Here is a 22811-nt window from a genome sequence, read left to right on the forward strand (position 1 = left end):
AACTATGGAGTTTAATAATAGGTAGCTGCTGTGGAGTGATTCAATATTTGTTTGAGGAGCTGGCTTTTTCCTTCACTTCTTTAGAACAACTCCTTACTAGACAGTATTTTAGACAAATTTATTCAGTATCTGAATGCACAGTCCAGAGCTAAATTTTGCTTTATGTTTGAATATTATATAGATAACTTCTACACAAAGTTTATAGAATTGGGTGGATTATCTCCGATGTTATACAAATAAAGATGAACTATAATGCTTTTTCATCAGAGAAGACAAACATTGTGAGTTTGAATGGGCATTGGGCCAGGCACTCTACTGGAATGATCTTTAATCCTTACAGCTACCCTGAAACTAGGTTCTTTTATTCAGATGCATAATACAACAGAAGTCATAATGTCACCTTAGAGTCATTGATCAGATGTTAGGGGCCAGTCTAAAAGGCTCTACTTATTTTCTAGTCCCATGTTCTGAGATATAGTACACATGCATTCTTACTTTGCACTCTGAGACCCTGAAGTCCAAGGTGGAAACCAGGTCTATGTGGAGAGAATATTTTAATTCTCCAAGGTCATTAATCCATTGTTGCCCTTTTTCATTACTAATAAAAACCCCAAATTGTATAAATGGGCTTGAGATCTTCTCTTGGGGGATAGGGGAGGAAGAAAGAGACAGATTAATTGGGTCAGTTAATACTCTCTAACATTTCCTTACAGTAGGACAGTGGGAATGGCCAGTTTGCCGCTATCTACTCAACACTAAGAAAATTCAACAAAATTATTCTTTTTTTTTTCTTTTTTTTCTTTTTTGGTCTTTTTGAGACAGGGTCTTCCTGTGGCCTGAGCTGGCCTGGAACTCGTTATGTAGACCAGGCTGGTGTTGAACTCACAGAAATCCACCTGCCTCTGCCTCCCCAGTGCTGGGATTAAAAACCTGCACCACCACACCCAGCAGTATTTTCAAATATGATCAAGAAATACGATTTTCCTTTGCCTTGACTGAGCAAAAGATCTTCCATAAAACTTCATCTGACACGAGCATGTCCATTAACAGAGTGGCTTGTTGGATCCTCACCAAATGAATCACTTATTTGTCTATGGTTTCACTGAGTCCTTCACACTTCCATTCTAGCTTCTTTTCTTGAAGCTGTCCTACCACTCATGGTTCAGGAAAACTTAAGAGAGTGACTGTGGCCAGAGAAATCAGAGAATTTCAGATATCTGAATCTGTATACTTTTGGTTCTGAACCATTTGGCTGATTTATTTTTTTTTTAATTTTTAAATTTTATTTTATGTCTACGCATATATGTAGGTAAGTGCACCTGCATGTAGGTAAGTGCATCTGTGTTGTGCAATGCCCACGGAGGACAGAAGAAGCTGTCAGATCCCCTGAAACTGGAGTTACAGACAGTTGTTAGCTGCCATGTGGGTGCTGGGATCTGAACCCGGCTCTTCTGCAAGAACAGTGTTCTTAACTGCTGAGTCATCTCTCCAGCCCCTGGCTGATTCTACTTTTATGATGTCAGTTAGGCATCTTCCATACATTAAAACTTGTAGTAAAGTACATATTCCCAGAGAGTCCTTAAGAAAGTAATTATATCCCATATCTTTTGGCTGTTATGTGAAATTCGAATTCAGATTTGATGCCAACAAAACTTGTTGCCTAGCAACAAGTTCTTCACCTCCGTGGCAGAAAAAAAGCCGCTCTTTTTTTCCTTTAGAAGATAGGCTTGACAAACAATTAGATTTTCTAACAGACAGCTCTCTCACCCTCTTTTGTGATGGAAGCAGTGCAGCAGTAAGACCTCCCGCTAGCCGAGGTGCCTCAGTAGCAGCCCAGGCGCAAAAGGGATCCCAGACTTGGCCTGGGCTGGTGGGAAACGCGAGTCTGAACCAGAACTCTAAGAGACCTGATGTCAAGATCCCCAAGAAACCCATAATCTTCTCCGGGCGATCTCAGGTTGGGGGACTTAACCTGCAGGGGATATTTGTTCATCGACATTCAGAGGCACCCATCCCTCCCAACTTTCCCTCTGCCACCTAGAATCAGCATCAGGTATGGAAACCGATCTTTCAGTCCCCGTTTCTCCAGCCTTTCTCAAAGTAACCTGGGCACGAGCGCAAGTCTGTTCCCGAGTCTTCACTCCAAGCTTGCCACGCAGCGTGACCCCCAAATTCTCGGGGCGATGGGCCACGCGCGCCGCTCGCTTAGCCCTCCAGGTGGCTCCAGCCGCTGATCCCGCCCACTGCGCCCCGCCCCGTGCGCCCTTCTGCAGACCCGCCGCGCTCCGCCCCGCTTGCCCGGCCGCTGCGTCCGGCGGCCTTGTCTTTGGGCTGCTCTCGCGGCTTCCGAGGTGGGAGTGGCAGCCAGTCCAGTCTCCATGGTGACACGGCGTCCCTGCAGGCTCGCAGCTCCGAAATCTCAGCGAGTGGCGAGCAGAGCTGGTCCTCCCGGTCCACCTTTCGCGGGATCGTGGTGGTCGGATCTCCCGCGGGTAAGCAGCCCCGCAGTGACATCCCCGTGAGCGCCGGAACCCAGCCCTCCCTTGGGACCACAGCTGAGTGCCCCCCTCCCCCTCCACAAACTTCTCTGCCCCAGCAGGTTGGAGCTCCGGGGCCGCCCGGTTGCCAAAGCACCGCCGGAGAAGGTAAGATCGCCCGGCCGGGAGGAGGGGCAGGCTGTCTGCGTGAGCGTGCGTGGCAGCTAGACAGTGCCACCCCTCCCGAGCTGCCAAAAGGAGAATAGTCACGCTCCATCTCAGGACCTCCAGCTCCGTCCTCAGTCCTTGTGTTTACCCCCAATTCTTTACTTATTTTTGGAAACAACTTAGTGCCTTATAGGGACGAGCATCCCTTGATTGTAGTTGAAGACTACTTACCGCGTATAACTTGCTTGGTCTTAGCAATGTTGTTAACTTTGGACCTCCTAGATAGAACTCCCAAATGCAGGGTTCCAAAAACGGATCACCTCTGAGATACAGCCTGGATGAGTAGGAATTTCCGAAATCAAGACTTTGTGGTCTTTTGACCCCACAAACTACCCTAGTCTACCTTAGTAGCATTTAAATAACGTGTGGTAGAATGATCACTTTAACGTGTGGCATAGGTGAATTATTACTGACCCGCATTTCGTACCCCAAGAGAGCCCCTGGGAGCAGCATTTTAAAAATAAATCTGAAAAAGACACTTAAAAATATTTTGCTTGTTTCATTCTAAAAAGCAAGCACAATCATCTCTAAATCCAATCTAATATTTATTTTTTAGTAAATAAAGTTACTGGATTTTTTGTTTTGTTTTGTCTTTTTGAGACAGGGTCTTGTAGCCACAGCTGGCCTGGAACTCACTAAGTGGACCAGGCTGGCCTCCAACTTACAGAGATCTGCCTGCCTCTGTCTCCGGAGTCCTGGGACTAAAGGTGTGCACCACCAGCCCAGCTTGGATTTTTTTTTTTCTTTTCTTCTTCTTCTTTTTTTTAATCTCCAGAAAACAGTAGCAGAACTGATCTTTTAAGTATTGAGTATCCAGAACTAAATCCCAACATTTTCCTAAGAATTCCACTGGACCCACTCCAGAGTTCTAGAGTCTCCCACTCCTGCCCAGCAGTAAAGCTGCACCCTCAGACTGTGTTCCCTCCTTCTCTGGCCAAGCAGTCTCACATTGCACTTACAGACTGGCTCATTTGTGAGTACATGCTCAGGACTGTCCTTGCCAAACCAGGCCATAGGTAATAATAGTTACAGGAGGAGAAGCTGTAGTGCTTATACTTTAATAAAAGATAAGTTCTGTTGCTGTTATAAGCTTTTATGTTAACCTGTATAGTAACTAAAGGATAAATAGTTGATTTTATTATTTTATACTTAAAGAACTGAATTACAGAGAGGTTAAGGAATTGACTCAACATTATACAATCTATTGACAGGAGCTGCCTCTAGTGCCATACTGTGCTGCAGAGGAGGAAATACACAAAATTTTAGTATTTTTAGATATAATGTAAGTGATGGGTGGTCCTTGTGATGCCGCTAGGGTCTTTTCTGGGGCCAGTTTCTTTGCTAGATAAAAAACTACAAGACAAGAAGTTTGCAGTCACAGCACACAGCCAAGATTTATTGGCCCCTTGTCAAGAAAGTAGCACTACACACAGCACATAAAGAGACAGACTCCCCCAGAGGACTGGGTTCAGAGCTGGAGCATCACTGTCTACTCCCCTCAATAATCTGGGCTTTTATATTCCATAGAATAGGAGGTGGGACAGAACTGGGCTCCCCTTTCCCCCTTTGGATTGGGCAGGACAGGGTTCGTGTTTGGTTCACTCACATGAAAGCAGAAACCTGATTGGGTAAAACAAGGGTGGAATTTCCACCAGAGGGAGCCTGCAAGTTGGGGAAAAGCCTGCCAAAAGGGCCAACTTTGGACAAGAGCCTGGAAGTGGGCCATCTTGGATGGAAGTGAAAATAATTGGAACTCAGCTGAAACTAGTCTGGGGCCTCCTCCTCTTCCTAATTTAGAACTCTCCATCTCTTCTATTCTTCTACTGAAACTATTTTATGTGCATTTGAGGCTCTGCAGTAAAATATTGTGCCTATATCGTGTTATGTTTCTTCATTGAGCTGATCCTATCCTTTCGCCACTGTTTTGGGGCCAGAGCACACCTGTCTGCTTATTCATTCATTCATTCTTTGCCAATCAAAAGAAAAGACTATATAAAAACAAATAGAACAAAAGGGCAAGATAATTGAATAAATATGATAAAATGTCATGTCTTCCAATATTGTAAAAGAAACCTAAAATATGAGTACTATGGACTCTGGATAAGTCACTTGATGGAGGACTGTGAGGACTGTATATTCTACATAGAACCTATGGCTTCACTTGCTGCTGGTTAGTGAGCATAAACCTAGAGAAGTGGGTATGTGAGATGGCTAGTCTGGGGTGCTGGGTCTTCAAAGTCCCGTGTTGCACTGTATATCCATTTGAATTAACCACATTTCACACCGTAGCTAGCTTCCCTGTACTGAACAGAAGTCTAGTTATATGTTCTTTTCCTTTGTTTCCTTCTGGTTTCACTCAGTCAACAAATTTTGAGCACCAACTTACATGGCATGGAGTACACTAAACACTAGAGGTAGGCAAGACACAAAGTCCCTCCACTCATGGAACTCAGTCTAGTGAGAAGGTAGGCAAAGAATGCATGCATGCATAGATAAAATTGTGATGATCCCATATTTTTCTTTGTGGACAACTTCCTTTTCTTTTTTGGAACAGTCACTATGTAGCCCATGTTGTCCTGAAACTCAAAATCCTCCTGCCTCAGTGTCATATGACACTATTCCTAGGGAGACTCACCCCAGGTAGGGAACCACCAACAATAGACCAAAGTAAGGATACCACCAAAGTCCAACTTGGTGAACCAATGAGTTTTATTGGAATATAGGTAAGGGTTTACAGGAGTAGAAAGGACCCACAGCAGCATCACCAAAGCCCACCCAGTATGGGTGACAGCTCACAAAAGCCTGGAGTGCACTGCACAACCTGCTGCAGCGCAACAGGTTGGAGAGGGTCTTTTCCTGGTAGCCTACTTGGTTTGAGCCTCTTCCAGGCATCTAAGTTGGTCTTTGTTTCTTCCAGGGGGCTTCACTGGCTTGCCTGTCTTGGCTATACTAAGAGTTTCTCTTGGCAGTCCTTAGTGTATGTATGTATGTATATAAAGGCAAAGAGGCCTAGTTTCAGGGTCTTTCTGAAGCTGTTGAGTTGTTTACTTCCTGAGCTTAAAAAGCTTTCCTGCAGGATATAATGGTTTACCTCCCCTCAAAACATCCTGTTGTTTACCCCCTTTAGATAGTCTGTTGTTTACCTTTATTTAGAACATTTTGTTATTTGCCCAGCTTCCCTCCAAAATGTAAGGTTTTATCTCAGGAAATTACTGGGATTACAGTACTGGGATACTCACCACTTCCAGCTAAACCAGGGAAGCTTGCTTATTTGTTTGTTTGGTAGTAGTGCTCAGGATTGACTCCAAGCCCTCATGCATGCTAGGCAAGCATTCTCCCACTGAGCTTTATCCCCATCCCTGCCCCACCTCCATTTTTCTTAAAGTGACTTGAGTTTTCTATTTTTTGTGGAAGAAAAAAATTGCTGAAGCTTTGATTTGAGTTTTTGGTTGCTAAGAAAGTCAGTTTTTCCTTAAAACTTGAAACTATCATATGATACCCCAGGATTTCTGGGAGCCATGCTTTGAACCACAAATCTCTCTTCAGTGAGAGAAAAGGATGGGCCTACCTGCAGAGAAAAGCTGAGGAACTAAGACAATTCCTGAGTCCTTGGACACAACTGTGTCCATGGTGCCTGTTTACACAGCCTAGGGTTCAATTCACTTGGATTCTGTGAGCCAGTGCTCTCCTTTTTTGTATAAGCCAACTTTTCAGCATGGCTTCTACAACAAACCAAGAGACTCAACTAAGAAGCCAAGAACCAAGGCCTTTCTCTTTAGAAATGAGCCCTTGGGGAACCTCCACCCAGCTTACCCCTGGATCATCGTGTGAAATCAAGGACGGCCTGGAATGGTCTTTGTAGCAAGTTTCAGGCCAGCAGGGGCTACATAGTGAGACCCTGTCTCAAAAAAAAAAAAAAAAACCAACAACAACAATACCCCCCACCCTAGCAACAGTGGCAAATGATCTACCACTAAGCTATAGCCTCACTTCCCCCACCTCCCTTTTCAAGACAGATGCTAGGTTCCCCAGGCTAGCCTTGAGCTGTATGTAACCCAAGTTGGCCTGGAACTTAGTCTTGCCTCTCCTGAGAAATTTCGATTACAGGCATGTTGTCACCGTGCTGGGCTAAGAACCAATTTCTTCTCTCAAACAGCCTTCCTCTGAGATTGTGTTAATTCTGGGATCTACTAGTTAGCTGTCTCCATACTGATTATGTGCATTACATGACACTTTTCTTCCACCTGCTTCTTGGGTGTTATGAACCAGGATTCCATCCTTGGCCTTGACTTGTTCCATGTGTACCATACCATCTACTCTCCTTTTGTTGCTGTTGTACACATTATTGCCTCTCTCTAGTTCTGTGCTCCCTTTTCAATGGAATAGAATAGCGCTTAGATGTGAGTGACCCACAGGCATCTCCAGCTCAGAATTTGCAAAATCGAACTCCTTATCCCCTAGGTTGTGCTCTTCCCTGGACATCTCCTCATATCATCAGAGCTAGCCTTGTCATATTCTCTTTCTTCTGTCAGTGTCTGGTGCCTCTCAGGCTTACCTTTCTTTTCCTGCCAGGTACACCTTCCCAGCCTTCTACATCATCATCTTGTCCCTGGACTTGAGACTATCTTTGTCTATAAAAGACCATATCCTAAATATTTTAAACATCATGAACCATACATCCTTTTTTAAAATGACTAAACTTGGTGGGTGAGGTGGCTCATGCCTTTAATCCCAGCACTTGGGAGGCAGAGGCAGGTGGATCTCTGTGAGTTGGAGGCCAGCCTGGTCTACACAGTGAGTGCCAGGGCAGCTGGGTGGGGATACAGGGAAACTGTCTCAAAAAGATTAAAAAAAAAAATGACTAAACTTGCCTTGCTGGCTTGGAAGCCATACATACAAATGAACAAGTCTGTATTCTAATAGGATTTCATTTACAGAACTAGGCGGTGACTCACATGTGGCCTGTGGGCTGAACTTTGCCAACAGCTGCTCTGGACTCTTACCTGGTATTCTTGCCTCTGTTCTCTCAGATTTACCCTCCATCAAATTTCCAAGATCAATTTAATCTTGTGGTCCTTGTCAAAGCCTTGATTTGGCTTACATTGTCTAATAATTAGAACCCTAAATTCTTAGCATGTGGCAATTAATGACCTTTATACTTTGTTCTTGCATACATTTCCAGCTTCTTCTGTAGCCATTCTCTAGCACAGAACTGGACTATTCATTTTGTTCTGTCATTAGCCGACTTTGTGGTTCTGACTGTGCTATATAGTTTCAGTTGTCAACTTGATACACCTGGGAAGAGGGAGCCTCAGTTGAGGTATTACTTACATTGAATTGGCCTATGGCCATGTCTGTGAGGCATTTTCTTAGTTGATGTGGGAGGACTCATCCCATTGTGGTCAATGCCACCTGGATGGTCCTGGGCTGTATAAGAAAGCTGGCTAAGCTCAGGCCAGAGGAGCAAGCCAGTAATAGGCACTGGTCTGTGTTCTGTGCTCTGTGCTTCAGTTCCTGCCTCCAGGTCCCTGCCTTGGCTTCCTTCAATGATGGACTGTGATCTGGATGAGTAAGCCAAATAAACCCTTTCCTCCCTAAGTTGTTTTTGGTCAGAATGTTTTATCATAGTAGTAGGGAAGCAAAGTAATACACTGACTTAGCTAAGTGCCAGGTTCACAGTGGAGCTTGACTTGTTTGCATCCTGTGGCAAAACATCCAATTTTGCAAGCTTGTAATTGTGATTCCTCTGATACCTCCACCATGACCAGCCAGTAGATTTAACCTATCTCATGCAGCATGCTCAGAGGCTGTGCTAATTCTAGTAATGTGGCTTTTATTACCTGGTACCAAGCGTGTTAAGTGTTAACCTTGTTTGGTTTCAAGGACTAGGAACCCTCTTAATCAAGGTTCCTTTTGGTTTCAAATGACAAAAAACAAACAAAAACGTGACTTGTTCCAGGAAAAATGAGAAGTTCATTGGACCAGCTCACATGTGTGCTGTACATTTTAATTTTGTGTGTTCAGCTTCACTCACAGAGCTCATCCCCGACCAAGAACCATGATTTCTGGGTATTCTAGACTCACATCACCCCCACAGTACCATTTGGAAAATCTCAGGGAAAGGTGACGAGCTGAGGTTGGATTACAGGTGTGCCCCTTGGCCCCATCACTGTTAGTTTCTGAATTACTATGGCTGGTCTGTTTGGGGACAGTACTACCTTTGTAGTCAGGCCAGCTACATCTGTCTACAAATCTGGAGGCAAAGAATACAGACTGTCAGTACCCTCTTTAAGGATATGTATGGAAAATAAAACACTTGAAAGAATCCAAGAAACCTTGAGAATAGGTCACAGATCTGGATTGTGGAACTGGAGGGTAGTTCAGAACAGCCCTGTTAATGATTTCTCTCCTCCTCTCTTTCTCTGCCTCTACTGCCTGCTGGCTCTTCTTGGGTATCTCTTGTCCATGATCTCAGAAGAAACAATTTATTGATCTCAGTACTCACCATGATCTCAGTTTGGACAATATAGAAAATTACACTGTAGCCCTATAGAAAGAGGTCTTGGGTATAGTACTCTAAAGCTTGGACAAGAAGTCAGCATATATTTCCTACGTAAGATTCTGAGCTTCTCAGAAGCAGCAGATCTTCATCTATGTGTCCCCAGAGCTTAGCACAAACCTAATACAAAGAAGGTACTTGTCCAAAATGTAGTTTTTAGTTTTGATGCTGAGGGTGAAACTTAGGGTCTCATGCATGCTAAGTACATAGTATACCTTCCAACCCAAATTTTTGTTTTAAATAGATGTTGAATATTACATGAAAATTGTCATACATGTTCTCTTTGCCACAGGGACTGCTGAAGGACATGAGGAAAGTCAGCCCATAGTCCAATAGCCAGAGAGTATGTAGAGACTCAAAGGGATGATTAAGTGAATGTCGACTTGTTAATGTTAACCTATCAATAGTCCCATATGTGCAAGTTAGCATCTACAGAAGTTCAGTTTGAACAGGTACCTCTAGATGGAGAGAAGTAAGGGAGCAGGAGGTCAACAAACTGCCCTAGTGCCTGAAAAGATGGACATGCAAATAGTATGGCAAATTTCAAGCTGTCTTTGTTTTGTTAAATAGATAACATTTATATTCTTCAAGAGGGACAAATGAAAAAGCTAAAAGTCCTCTGTCCCCAGCCCTGCTGCTCACGTTTATTCTCTCCAGCCAATCAGCATTATGTTTTCTTTCTGAAAACATTTCCTTTCAGATATTTTCTGCATATTAGCATTTTCAGAATGCACAGCAGCTTTACAATCACACTTCTCATTTGCCCTGCTTATGGGTGGCACTCTAATTTGCCTGTGTTCTACACTTCTGCTCTCTCCATGGAGCCAGTGGTCTTTGTTAACAAGTATCCGTCCTTTAGGGCTGAGGTGGGCGATTTATTTTTTTCTATTTTAAAAAACATTTTTCTGGAGAATTTTATACATGAATACTGTCTTTGCATCATTCCCACCTCTTCCTGAGGTTGGTTTTTAAGTTAATTAATAGTAAAAATCCTCAGCTTTGGGACTGGAGAGATGGCTCAGTGGTTAAGAGGACTTGCTGCACTTGGAGAAGACCCTGGTTCAGTTCCCAGCAGCCAGATGTCAGCTAACAACCAGATCCAGTGCCCTCTCCTGGCTTCTGTGGGCACTGCACACACATGGTGCATTTACATGCAGGCAAAACACTCATGCACAGACACACAGGCACACACAGGTGCACACACACACACACACACACAGAGATCTCAGAGCTGGCTTGCTTGTCTTCAATCACAGCTTCTGTTTTACTTCCCTAAACAGTCTTAATCAGCCCCATAGGACACCTCCCCACTTTTCTTTTACATAAGACATCAAGCTGCTTTTAGTGTCTGTCCTACGTGCCAGGTTTTATACTAAACACTTCTAGTTTACCCATTTAATCTCAATAATAATTCAGAGAAGTCAGCCCCATGGTGCTCCCATTTTTCAAGTGGAAGATCTGAGTGAAGCTTAAAGAAGTTAAGTAAATTTCCCAAACTTACCTTGGTAGTGGAAAACTGGTACTGATTCCAGTCTCTTAGCAAGAGCCCAGACTCTTTGGTCTTACTGACTCCCGAGGAATTCAATGTTAGGGAGAGAGGTCAGGTGGGCATCTCCTCAGCAATGATAAAGCTGGATGGAGTAGAGTCTGGGTCTCCATCAGGAGCTGAGTTCCGTCTGGGTTTTCCTTTCACCAGGTCAAATGGGAAGAGAATCATAAGCACTGATAAAGCATCCAAGTAAGGGTGGGATGTTGCAATCTGTGAAGATGGTGGCACTGGACAGGAGGGGAGGACTCTTAACATCATGCTCTGCCTGCCCTACCAGTGCCCACAGGATTGCAGAAACCTGTAGAGTAAATGTACCTCTCAGGAGAGGTGGTCTTAGGGCTATTTAGTTCACGATTGCACTGGTTTCTCTCAAAAGATGCCTGCCTTTTTTGATCCACTTTAACTCTCTATGAATGCCTCAGAAGAGAATGAAATTAGTAATGTCTTTAATGTCTGACTTGGTCAGAGTTCCCAGAAAACAAAGCTTGAGGCAAAAGCTTATGCATTTCTGCTTTGCCCAAGAGTGTGAGAGTTGATGTGAGGGAGAGGACTGGAAAACAAGCTGTACAAACTAACCAAGGCTTTGTCTTTGTTGTCCACACTCTGGGCCCTGAATTGTTTGTTCCAGAAATCTCCAGGTGTATAATAATAACTTCTAAAAGCCCGGCTTGGGATAAAGAGCCAAATGTGGGAACAAGTAGATCTTTAACATGATGAGTATAAGAATTTATTTCTTTATAATTAAAATGAAATATATCCTGATGTATAAAGAACTAAGTTATAGGAAAATCAGTCCTGTAATTGGGTAACTTGGGCAAAAACTCATAGAAAAAATATTATGACTTGTTAGTATTAATAAATGCATGAGGATTTATGAGATAAAAATTAAAGTGTATCTTTAAAATCAGATCAATTTGTATATCTAGTTGTTTAAATAATACTTTATTAAAATGCCATATCTTGATATGGAAAACTTCCATCTTCCTCTGATTCACATGTATTCTAAAAGGATCTTTCATGGCCCAAAAACAGCTATGGCAGAGTTTGATTTATGTATCATATTCTAGTTTGTTGATCTTGGAGAGAGAAGTGGTATAATTGTGAGATGAATTTACTATTTCTAGAGTCAACTCAGCAGGAAGAGGGTCCTAGGCCTGCTGTTAACTGGATTTGGTTCTAGACCTAGAATCTCACGTATGTGAACCAAAAAGGTAACAGAACTAGGGATTATTTCTTTAGTGCATCGCCACTCTTCCATGTAGACTCATTCCTACAGCGTTGATCATATACACTGCAAGGTAGGATGTGGAGAAGAAGAAAGGTGGGTTTCTCTAGACTTCGTACTCCATTTCATTGTCAGAAAAATGCATACTTCAAACCCTACTGACAGAGTTTGCTTTTGTTTCTTTTGTATTTTAAATTTCTACAAGTGTTTAGAAATTTACAAAGTAAAAATCTTTTTTTTTTTTTTTTTCCCCAGAAACTATCTAGACAAGAAAGATGTTGTGAAGGTAAGTGATACAGGCCTGGGGACGTAGCTCAGTTGGTAGATTGCTTGCCTAGCATGCAGGAAACCCTGACTGGGTTCAATCCCCAGGCCCCATAAACCAGCATGCTAATATAAGCCTGTAACCCTAGCATTTGGGAGTGAAGGCAAGAAGATCAGAAGTTCAAGGTAATCCTTGGCTTCACAGTGAGTTTAAGGCCAAGGATACATCCATGAGACCCTCCAAAAAACAAAAGTGATGAAAACTGTTGTGGTTTTTTTTTTTTCTTTCAGAATGCTTGGGTCTATTTCACCATAAATTTGTATGATTTTAAAATAATTTGCTTTAGTATAAATTATATTTTAGCCTGCAAAATAGAAACATTTGTATAAAGGCCCTTAATCTTCTTTTAAATACTTCAAATTAAAATAATAATGATAATGCTAGCTTTTATTCTTGCTTCTATCTTAGGCACCCAAAAACAGACAAAATGGGAGATTGCTAGTGTTTGATCCAAAGGATCAGTGATTTATTACTTATGTATCTCATCTTGCCCTGAATATTAATTAAGGTGAATGTTGGAATGGTTGACTGTGATTGTGTGATTCAGCAAGTAAATCCTGTATTATGTTATCTATCTTTCAAGAAAATCCCTAACTGTTCCTCAATTTAAATTTTCTATTAGGGACAGCACTGTTGAAAATATTCTAAAATTGTTTTTCTTCTCTTTCAGAAAGTTCAGTGATTGAACCAAATCAAGCAATGGCACAGTAAGGAAATGTCTTTGGCCTTGTACCTGATCTGTCGTGTGCTTTTTAAGCAGTCAGTAGTTGATACAACCATTTGTCATCTAATTAAACTTGAAAAACCAAAAATGCACTGATGTGAACTTCAGTCATAGTAGTTGTCACTGAATAGAAGGATATTTAAAAGAAAACTGAACTGTGAGAAAAATGAGATACAGATGATACTCAGTTTGACTTCTAAGACTTACACATCATGTCCATACTATATTTTACTTGTTTAATTTTAATTGTTCTTTCCTGTTTCACTTTGTTACTGCTTACCTCTTTTAGAATATTTCTGGTGAATATTTACTTAAGTATTCTTGACTCATTATAAGATGCATTGTTAGTAGCACATAAAGGGAAAAATCACCTCCCTCAAATAGTTGAATGAACTGGTATTTAAAAAGTTATGTTGTGGGACTGGAGAGATGGCTCAGCGGTTAAGAACACTGGTTATTCTTGCAGAAGACCTGGGTTCAAATGCCAGCACCCACATGGCAGCTAACAACTGCCCGTAACTCCAGTCCCAGAGGACCCGATAGCCCCTTCTGACCTTCGCAGGCATTGCACAACACGGGTGCACTTACCTACATGCAGGCAATACATGCATACACATAAAATAAAAATAATAAAAATTTAAAAAAACATCACATTTCAAGGGTCTAGATAAGATGACTCAGTGGCTACTCTTGCAGAGGACCCAGGTTTGGTTCCCAGCACCCACATCATGGCTAACATACTCAAATTTTTAAAAACCTGGTAACTGTTTAGTTCTCTTTGAGGGAAATATGAGTTATAATGTTCAATAATAATAGAAATTAACAGATCTTTGATGGAAATAAGTGATTTTTCTAGTGTATTTGTTACTTTTCTTGTTACTATGACAAAAAGCCTCACAGAAGCAACTTAGGATTTCTTCTGTCTCACAATTTGACAGGGAAAGCATGGTGGCAGGAGTGTGAGGCAGCTGGTCATATTATATGCACAGGCAGGAAAGAGAGAGAGAGAGAGAGAGAGAGAGAGAGAGAGAGAGAGAGAGAGAGAGGCTGATTCTCTGCTTGCTTGCTTTTTTTCTCTTCAGTCTGAAGACTTCCACCCATGTTGTAGTGCTGCCCACATTGATAATAACTCATTTCACTGCAGTTAACCCAATGTAGAAACTCCCTCGTGCCCAGAGGTTTGTTCCCTAGATGATTCTGGATCCTGTGAAGTTGACAGTCAGACAAAATTGGGCACATTCAGGCTAGTATGGCATTAGATGACAATATGATCTGTATTAACTTACAGCCAGTGGTCATACATACACTGAGCAGTGGTGGGACTGGAGCAGAGCTGATCCTCACTCCTAGAGAGCTGCGGCCCAGGGGTCAGTACAGACTGGGCCCAGGCAGAAAAGCAGAGGGACTAATCATCTGGATCTCAGTAATAGTTGAGTTTGACTATCAAACTACCTTTTGCAAGGATAGTCAGTATGTTCTCCTGCATTCACTTGGGGACAAGAGCAAGGCTTGTAAATGTAACCAGGACGCTTCACAGATGTGTAGTGTGATCCCCCTCAGGCACTTCATCCAAAATTGAAAGTACACAGAGCTAGCTAGTCTGAAAAAACTGTCGTAGTAAAATAGAAAGTTGTGTGTTGTCGTAGCTCAGAGAAGAATGTAACTCATCTGCAGAGTCATCAAATTTCTCGGTGAAGCTTCGGGTCCACTTTGCATGCCCCTGTCGGCTCCACCCACTGGCTGGCAAGGCTGATTGATTTGTGCAAAGATCCTGTCTACGCTGGCTTAGAGAAGACTGGTGTTCTGTGCCCTGGTTCTTTCCCTTGTTTTGAGTCTTCCCTCAGTCCCAGCCCCAGGGAAAATGCCTGAAGCAAATTCCCAACTCTGACTGAGATTGAAAAAACTGTACCTGTAGGGGGTTTTATTACATAATTGCATGCTTTGCAGTCTTTCCTAAAATAAATGATAAGCTATTTTCTCATTCCTACTTCACTTTTAAATAACTACTACTTTGGATGCAGACCAAGATTGGCAAGTAAGCTTTATACTTCACCAGCACAAGTGTCTCCAAATGCGAAGACACTCTCACCAAAGTACGGTTCAAGTAATTCTGGTTCTTGACCCATGACTGGCTAATATAAATCATTTCAGAGAAAATTGAAAAATGCAAATTTTCTGAAAATACTATTAATTCTAATAGTAGTTTGGGGACGTTTTCTAAATATGTCCAGTGCTCTTTGTAGACCAAGGAAAAAGGCTGAAACCTAGGATATCTACCTTCCAAAATAAACATGTTTTGATGAACTGTCTACCTGAGTAACTTTATGACTTTGATCAGTACTAAATTAAACGCCTTTGAACTTTCAATCTTAGCTGAGTTGTAGTTTTTTTGTTAAATATTTTATTTATTATTTTTATTTTATGTGTATAAGTGTATTGCCTGCATGTAAGTGCACCCTTGTCATGCAATGTCTGCAGAGGACAGAAGAGACTGCTGGATCCCCTGGAACTGGAGTCACGGACAGTTGCTAGCTGCCATGTGGGTGCTAGGATTCAAACCTGGGTCTTCTGCAAGAACAGTCAGTGTTCTTTACTGCTGAGCCATCTCTCCAGCCAGAGTTGTAGTTTTTAAGGCAATGAAACTGTTCTTTTAAAGTACAGTAGTTAATTATTGTCTTAAATGGTTAGCACCCTTAATATCATAAACACCATCACCTTCTCAAAAGGAAGACAATAGGTTTTAGCTGGAGAAAAGATTGAACTACCAGCCTCTGATTCTTTGAAACTGGATGGGAAAGTCTATAGGAAGTAGACTTTGTTGGGTTGTGGCTGTTGCTGCCATAGTTACTGTTGCTAACGTTCAAATTCTATCCAGCCACAGGCTATTGAACCTGTCAGATGTCTCTATGTGTGTTTAAGAATATTAAGGGTACTTTGAACTGTTCAGACCCCCAGAATTGAACTAAGTCCCCTACTGTTGTAGTCTATTTGATAAGACACTTTGACCAAAGCCAACTTGGGGAGGAAAGGCTTTATTTTATTTTATAACTCCCAGGTCACACATAGTCCCATCACTGAGGGAAGTCAGACAGGAACTCAGAGCAGGAACCTGCCTGAAGGAAAGAGAATGAAGGAAAGCTGATTACTGGTTGGCTCCTCTGGCCTGTGATCAGTCTGCTGTCTTATACAACCCAGGACCACTTACCCCTCCCTATCCACAGTGGACTGGGCCCTCCCACATCACTCAATAATCAGGAAAGTGCCTCACAGACATGCCCACAGACCAGTCTAATAGAGAGAATTCCTCAACTGAGGAATTCCCACGTGTTTCAAGTTGACACCTGAAGCTGTTCAGCATAATTGACCCTTGTCAACTTGACACACACGTGATTATTAAACCATAACTTTTCCATTTCTTGTCCCCAAGATCTCATGTTAATATAACATAAAACATGGTACAACCTGGGTTTGAATCCCAGCACCCACGTGGCAGCTAACAATTGTCCATAACTCCAGTTTCAGGGGATCCGACAACCTCTTCTGTCCTCCACAGGCATTGCAGGACACAGGTGTACTTACCTACATGCAGGCATAACACTCATACACATAAAATAAAAATGAATAAAATATTACAAAAAACCATAGTATAGCTTTAAAAATCCCACAATCTTTAAAAAATTAAAACACTTTAAAAGTTGCAAGTCTATTTATAAATCTCTTAACTGTAGGCTCCTATAAAATCCTTAATAAGTTACATACATATGTCTTATTTCAAGAGGGAAAAACCAGGGTACGCTTAAGCAAAACCAAAGTCCATTAGCATAGACATTGGGATTCACTCACAATCCTCTGGGCTCCAAAAGACTTGGGCAGCTCCACTTCTCTGGCTCCACTATCCACAGCACATTCAGTTTGTCTCATAGGTTCAGGCCAGCTCTACTCCACACCTGCCACTGCCCTTGGTGGTTGTCTTGTGACCTTAGCATTTCTAATATGCTGGGATTTCCACTGCAAGTGAGGCTGGACCTTCACCAATGGCTTCTCCTGGCCTCTCAGGGGAAAGCCTCAGCTTCTTTCCATGAGCCCTTCAATTCTGTAAGTTTTCATGCCACCAAAACCAGTACCATATGGGAGATTCTTTTTTTTTTAATAATTTATTGAGAATTTCATATATGCATATAAGGTGTTTTGATCAAATCCATGCCCACTCCCTCCCCTCCAAGTGCTCCCATGTCTCTCCATCGCTTTTTTTCTGATAACTTCATGTACTCTTTCTTCTTTAATTTTTTTTAATGGGGCTTTTGGCTACTCTAACACTCCCCCTTCTGAAGCAGTAACCCTAAAATCCTTTAAGGATTAGATAAAAGCTCCCAAATATTTTTGACATTTTTGGCCTTTGGAACAGAGTAGGTTGCCATGAGGCCCAAGGATGTGAATTTTAGCCAAGAAACTGGCTACTTTTCTTTGGGGTCCTTTTACCCTAACTGCCTAGCCAATTCCTACTTCCTATTCTTGTCACACCATCCTCTGAAGAGGTTACCCAAATTGCCCATAAGCAGTCGGGTCACAGACTGCTCTGGCTTCTTCCATGCTGAATAGGGACGCAGGGTGAGGCAATTGGAGTACCCCTTCAGTGGGTCTATCTAAAAGACTCCATATGGGAGATTTGTACTCATTGCCAAGTTTGGCTTCCAACTTGAGATGCAGCCTTGATCCTCCCCTGGGCCACAGCTTGTGTGCTGATCCTGAGGAAATACTTACCAGAAGATTTCACCACAATGATGCTGGTCTCTTGTTAATCACAGCTGATTTTACAGCCCCAGCTAAGCTAAACAGCATCAGGTGTCCCAGTAAAGCACAAGCTGTTTCACTTCCGCAGATTCTTTTTTTTTTTTTGGTCTTTTTGAGACAGGGTCTCCCTGTAGCCCCAGCTGTCCTGGAACTCACTATGTAGACCAGACTGGCCTTGAACTCACAGAGATCCACCTGCCTCTGCCTCCCAAGTGCTGGGACTAAAGGCGTGCGCCACCACGCCCGGCACTTCCACAGATTCTTAATCAAAGTATCAGACAAACAGCTCGGTTAGAGTATTTGTGGGTCAGATTTCCCTCTGAAACTTCACAAGCCAGGCCTCCATTTGTTTACATTTATCTCACTGTTCTATCTTCCACGCTTCCACAGAACAGCTCACTAAGCTCCAAGCCCTCAATGACTTTTTCAGCCCCCAAATCCAAAACTTCCACAATCCCCCCCCCACCAAAACAATATGGCTAGGTTCTTCATAGCAATACCTCACTCTTCAGTACCAACTTCTATCCTAGATTGCTTCTTTGTTGCTATGGAAAAGCACTCTGACCAAAACCAATTTGGGGAAGAAAGGGTTTATTTCATGCTAAAACTCCCAGGTCATAGTTCATCACTGAGGGAAGTGAGTCAGGGACTCAGGGCAGGAACCTGGAGGCAGGAACTGAAGCAGAGACCATGGAAGAATGCTGCTTACTGGCCTGCTCCTCTGGCCTGTGTTCAGCCTGCTTTATTTTAAAACAATTTTTTAAAATTTATTTATTTATTTTTATTTTATGTGTATGAGTGTCATGCTTGCATGTGTACAACTATACCTGTGTCATGTAGTGCCCACAGAGGACAGAAGAGGGCATCATATACACTGGAATTGGAGACACTGATAGTTGTTAGCTGCCATGTGGGTGTTGGGATTTGAACCTGGGTCCTCTGCAAGAGTGGCCAGTGTTCTTAACCCCCTGAGCCATTTCTCCCTTAGCCTGTTTTCTTATACAACCCAGGACCACCTGCTCCCACTCACAGTGGGCTGAGCCTTCCCACATCACTCAAGACTCAAGAAAATGCCTTACAGACATGCCCATAAGCCCATCTGATAGAGGAAATTCCTCAACTGAGGTTCCCTCTTCCCAGGTGTGTCAAGTTGACAGCTGAAGCTGTCCACACACCTACTTAAGGATATCAGTTAGTGAATAGTCCAGTACTCTATTTCATAGATCTGAGGCATATGTATTTTTCATGTTGATTTCAGTTGATGCCATATTTGACAATATCTTTCCTTTCTTGTTGGTACATAAAACAGTAATATTTTATAATAAATAGAGGCATCTAAGAGTCAACAAAATACTGTCATTCATGGAAAAAGGCATTTGCTATTATAGTATATAAGTTCTAGTAATCATTTTATAGTCTCCTTCAGCATAGCAACAGCCTCCATTTCAGAGAAACGAGGATTTCAAGTTCTTAATGTAGAGTTTCTCTACTGCTTTCTTACATATTTAGGAGACCAGAGTCAGGTGCAGAATAAGTATAAATCATCTTTGCTATGCATTTTTAATTTCCAGAGAAGAAGTTGGTTGTTGCTGTTGTCATTTTAATCTCTTTTTATTTTTTTTTTAGTACACGAAGTACAGAGTTTCATCATGGCCTCTTCATGTGTATGTCCTACTTTGTTCACAGTCATTCTCCTTCCCCACTGCCATCCCCCTTCCCCCTTGCAGCTGGTTCCTTTTCTTCTCCAATTAATCTCCCTTTCTGCTTTCCTTCCACATGTATTTCATCACCCTACTTCCCACCACCCTGAAGATTGCTTTCTTCCTTCCTAATTTCATAATCTATGTGTAATCTCATTGCACAGGTATAAATACATGTATACATACAATTTTAAATTTAGGTTCTGCATTGGAGAGAAAACAGGCAGTTTTTGTCTTGAGTCTATCTTATTTCCCTTAGTACAATGCTAAGGGAAAAATACACCCATTTTCCTGCAAATGTCATGAGTGGTACATAAAATTTCATTGTGCATGTATTAGTCACTTTTCTGTTGCTGTGATAGAAACACTGACCCAAGCAATTTATAGAAAGGAGTTTATTTGAGCTTTCATTTCCAAGGGAATTACAGTGTGTCATGGCAGGGAGGCATGGTGGCTGGAGGTGGCTGGAGCAGGAGCAGCAGAAGCTAAGCTCTCACATCATCACACAGGCACAGGAAGCAAGAGATCAGCTGGAGATCTGGCAAGGCTTAAGAATTCTCTAAGCCCACCCCCAGTGATGTGCTTCCTCCAGGATAGCCACACCTTCTAAAACCTCCCCAAACAGCGCCATCATCTGGGGACAAAATGTCCAAATACTTGGAGCCTATGGGGGACATTTTCATTCAAACTATCACAGTGCATATGCACCACATCTTTTCTTTATCCATTTATCCATGGATGAGTATCTAGTTTTGTTCCATTCATTTCCTGGCTGTTGTGAATAGTGCAGTAATAAACAAACATAGATGCCCAGTATCTCTGTGGTGTGGTGACTTAGAGTCCTTTGAGTGTACGTCTAGGAATGGTATAGCTTAGTCAAGCATCCTAGGAAGTAAAGGCTCCATTCTTGCCCCTACCAAGGAATATAACAAGTTGGTTAAGCCAGTTGTTAAATCAGAACCCAAGAGCTGGTGAGGTGGTTCATCAGGTAAAGGCATTTGCCACCAGGCCTGATAAGTTGAGTTTGATCCCCAGGATCAGATGGTCAAAGAAGACTCCTCCAAGTTGTCCTCTGCCATGGTACATGCCATGGCACATGACACACAAAATAAATTAATGGAGAGATGGCTCAGTGCTTAAGAACATTGGTTGTTCTTGCAGAAGACCCAGGTTCAAATCCTAGCACCCACATGGCAGCTAACAACTGTCCATAACTCTAGTCCCAGGGGATCCGACAGCCTCTTCTGACCTCCTCGGGCATTGCATGACATGGGTGCACTTACCTACATGCAGGCAGTACACACATACATATAAAATAAAAATTAAAAAAATAAAATAAAACACAGCCCATGAAAGCTGACTGCACTACTAATGTTCAGGATTCAATCTGCTTTGAAGAGGCAAAGCCACCATAACTTTAGTGGGAAAACAATACTTTACATCTTTTTGTATCTTTCCATGAAAATTAGGAGTTAAAATTTTTAAGTTTACAAAAGAGACATACTAAAAGATTAGCACCTCATAAAAGAGATTTGGGGTAATTTTTTTCCAAGCATGGGCACTTATCTTTATGAATAGAGTACTTCACACAAGAATGCCTTGTCTCTGGAGACTGGAGAGAAGACTCAGTGGTTAAGAGTACTGGATGCTCCTACAGAGACCCAGGTTCAGTTCCCAGCACCCACATGGCAGCTAACAACTGTCCATGACTCCAATTCCAGGGCATCCAACACACTCTTCTCACCTAATCTTTTTAAAAAGAATACTTCTCATTGCGCTATTTATTGACATGAAGTTTCACATGTAAAAGCTTAAAAGAGGCTATTTTATGACTATGGGGCTAATATTAGTGTTGGAATCTCTCCATATGTATTTCATTTAGTAATAGCAAGAATCTCTTTACAAACTTTAAAAGTAATTCAAGACCAGTTTCCTTAATTTTTTCTTAAATCGTGAAAAGCAGAAAAAGATTTATTCAATATGGCCACATTGGGAAGAGGGACAAAGAGATCCAGTGACCCTCCCCAGCCCCAGGACCATCTTCCCTTTAAATGGTTTTATGTCATCATGTCACAATTATGTACTGAAAGCATTTACATAACAGATTCTTTTTTTAATTGAATTTGTGCATTTTATACATTTGAATCATATTTAGACCCCCTCCTGGAATGATGGGACAAGAGACACGAAGAACGACAGCAAGACAAAGAACTCTGATCAAGCTGCCAAAGTTTATTTTTCCACGGGGATTCTTATACGGGCTGAAGCGGGAAGTTAGGTGGGGAAGAGGGAGGGAAGGTGTTGTCTCAACGGGTTAATGAATGTCCCTTAGGATGAGGGGACCTGGTGCCATGGTCTGGTTGCAGGCTAAGGAAATTGGTGGTTGCTCAAACTTATCTTGACTCATCTGAAGGGTTGCTTATCTTAGGGGGCAGGGAGGACTGATCAGCAAGTTCTCCAGAGGATGCTTGCCCTGGGGGGCAGTGAGGGCTGCCAGGCAGCATGGTCTCCGACATCTCCCCCTTTTCTGTTTATAAGTAAAAGCCATGAGAATTAATAAGTAGGAGCCATGAGAATTATAACCCCTAGGGAGTTGCACCTGTATTAGGTTGGAATGATCATCCCCAGTTTACATACCCATCATGGGATTAGGCAGCAGCTCAGGCGGCCCTCCTGTCTTAGGTGGTTTTTTGGGGGGAGTCACTCTCGTACCCGTCATTGACTGTCCAACTCAGCTCTCAGGGGGTGCGACTGAAAGCGTCGCCACAACGTATCATTTCATCATGGGCTCCATCTTGCAGGTCCAGGCGATGATAATGTACCTGTATAGGCTTTGCTAATAAGGCATCTACTTGCTTTTTGAACAGAGCAACAATTCTGTTGAAAAGATAGGGCCCCAGAGACAACACCAGGAGGAGAAAAATAACTGGGGGAGAAAAATAACTGGCCCAAGAAGGGGGAGGAGGTAAGGGGCCCAGGAAGAGGCAGCGAACGAGAACCAGCTGTTTTGTTGTTCTCGTTCCTTTTTTCATTTTTCAAGCCCCTCTAGGACTTTTTTCATGCCTTCTTTAACCTCTCCTGTTTTACTAACATAAAAACAGCATTCCTCTTTGAGGGTGGCACATAGCCCTCCTTGTAGGAAAAGTAAATCAAGTCCCAGTCTATTTTGGAGGACCACTTCAGAGAGGGAATCAAGGGAATTAGCAAGATCAGTTATTCCCTTTTGGAGGTCT

General features: G+C 42.4%; 1 protein-coding gene across 1 annotated transcript in view; it reads left to right on the forward strand.

The window, feature by feature from the left end:
* The first annotated feature begins 2055 nt into the window (after window positions 1–2055).
* Window positions 2056–22811, forward strand: part of Erich2 (glutamate rich 2) — a 48570-nt gene continuing 27814 nt past the window's right edge. The window contains 8 exon segments of the mRNA XM_008855348.3: window positions 2056–2234; window positions 2236–2645; window positions 3481–3721; window positions 12294–12324; window positions 12772–12824; window positions 13038–13065; window positions 14307–14315; window positions 15092–15180. Coding sequence (XP_008853570.2) covers window positions 2056–2234; window positions 2236–2645; window positions 3481–3721; window positions 12294–12324; window positions 12772–12824; window positions 13038–13065; window positions 14307–14315; window positions 15092–15180 — 1040 coding nt within the window.

This window comes from Nannospalax galili, unplaced genomic scaffold (assembly GCF_000622305.1).
Source record: "Nannospalax galili isolate Female #2095 unplaced genomic scaffold, S.galili_v1.0 scaffold346, whole genome shotgun sequence".
NCBI classification, from domain to species: Eukaryota; Metazoa; Chordata; class Mammalia; order Rodentia; family Spalacidae; genus Nannospalax; species Nannospalax galili.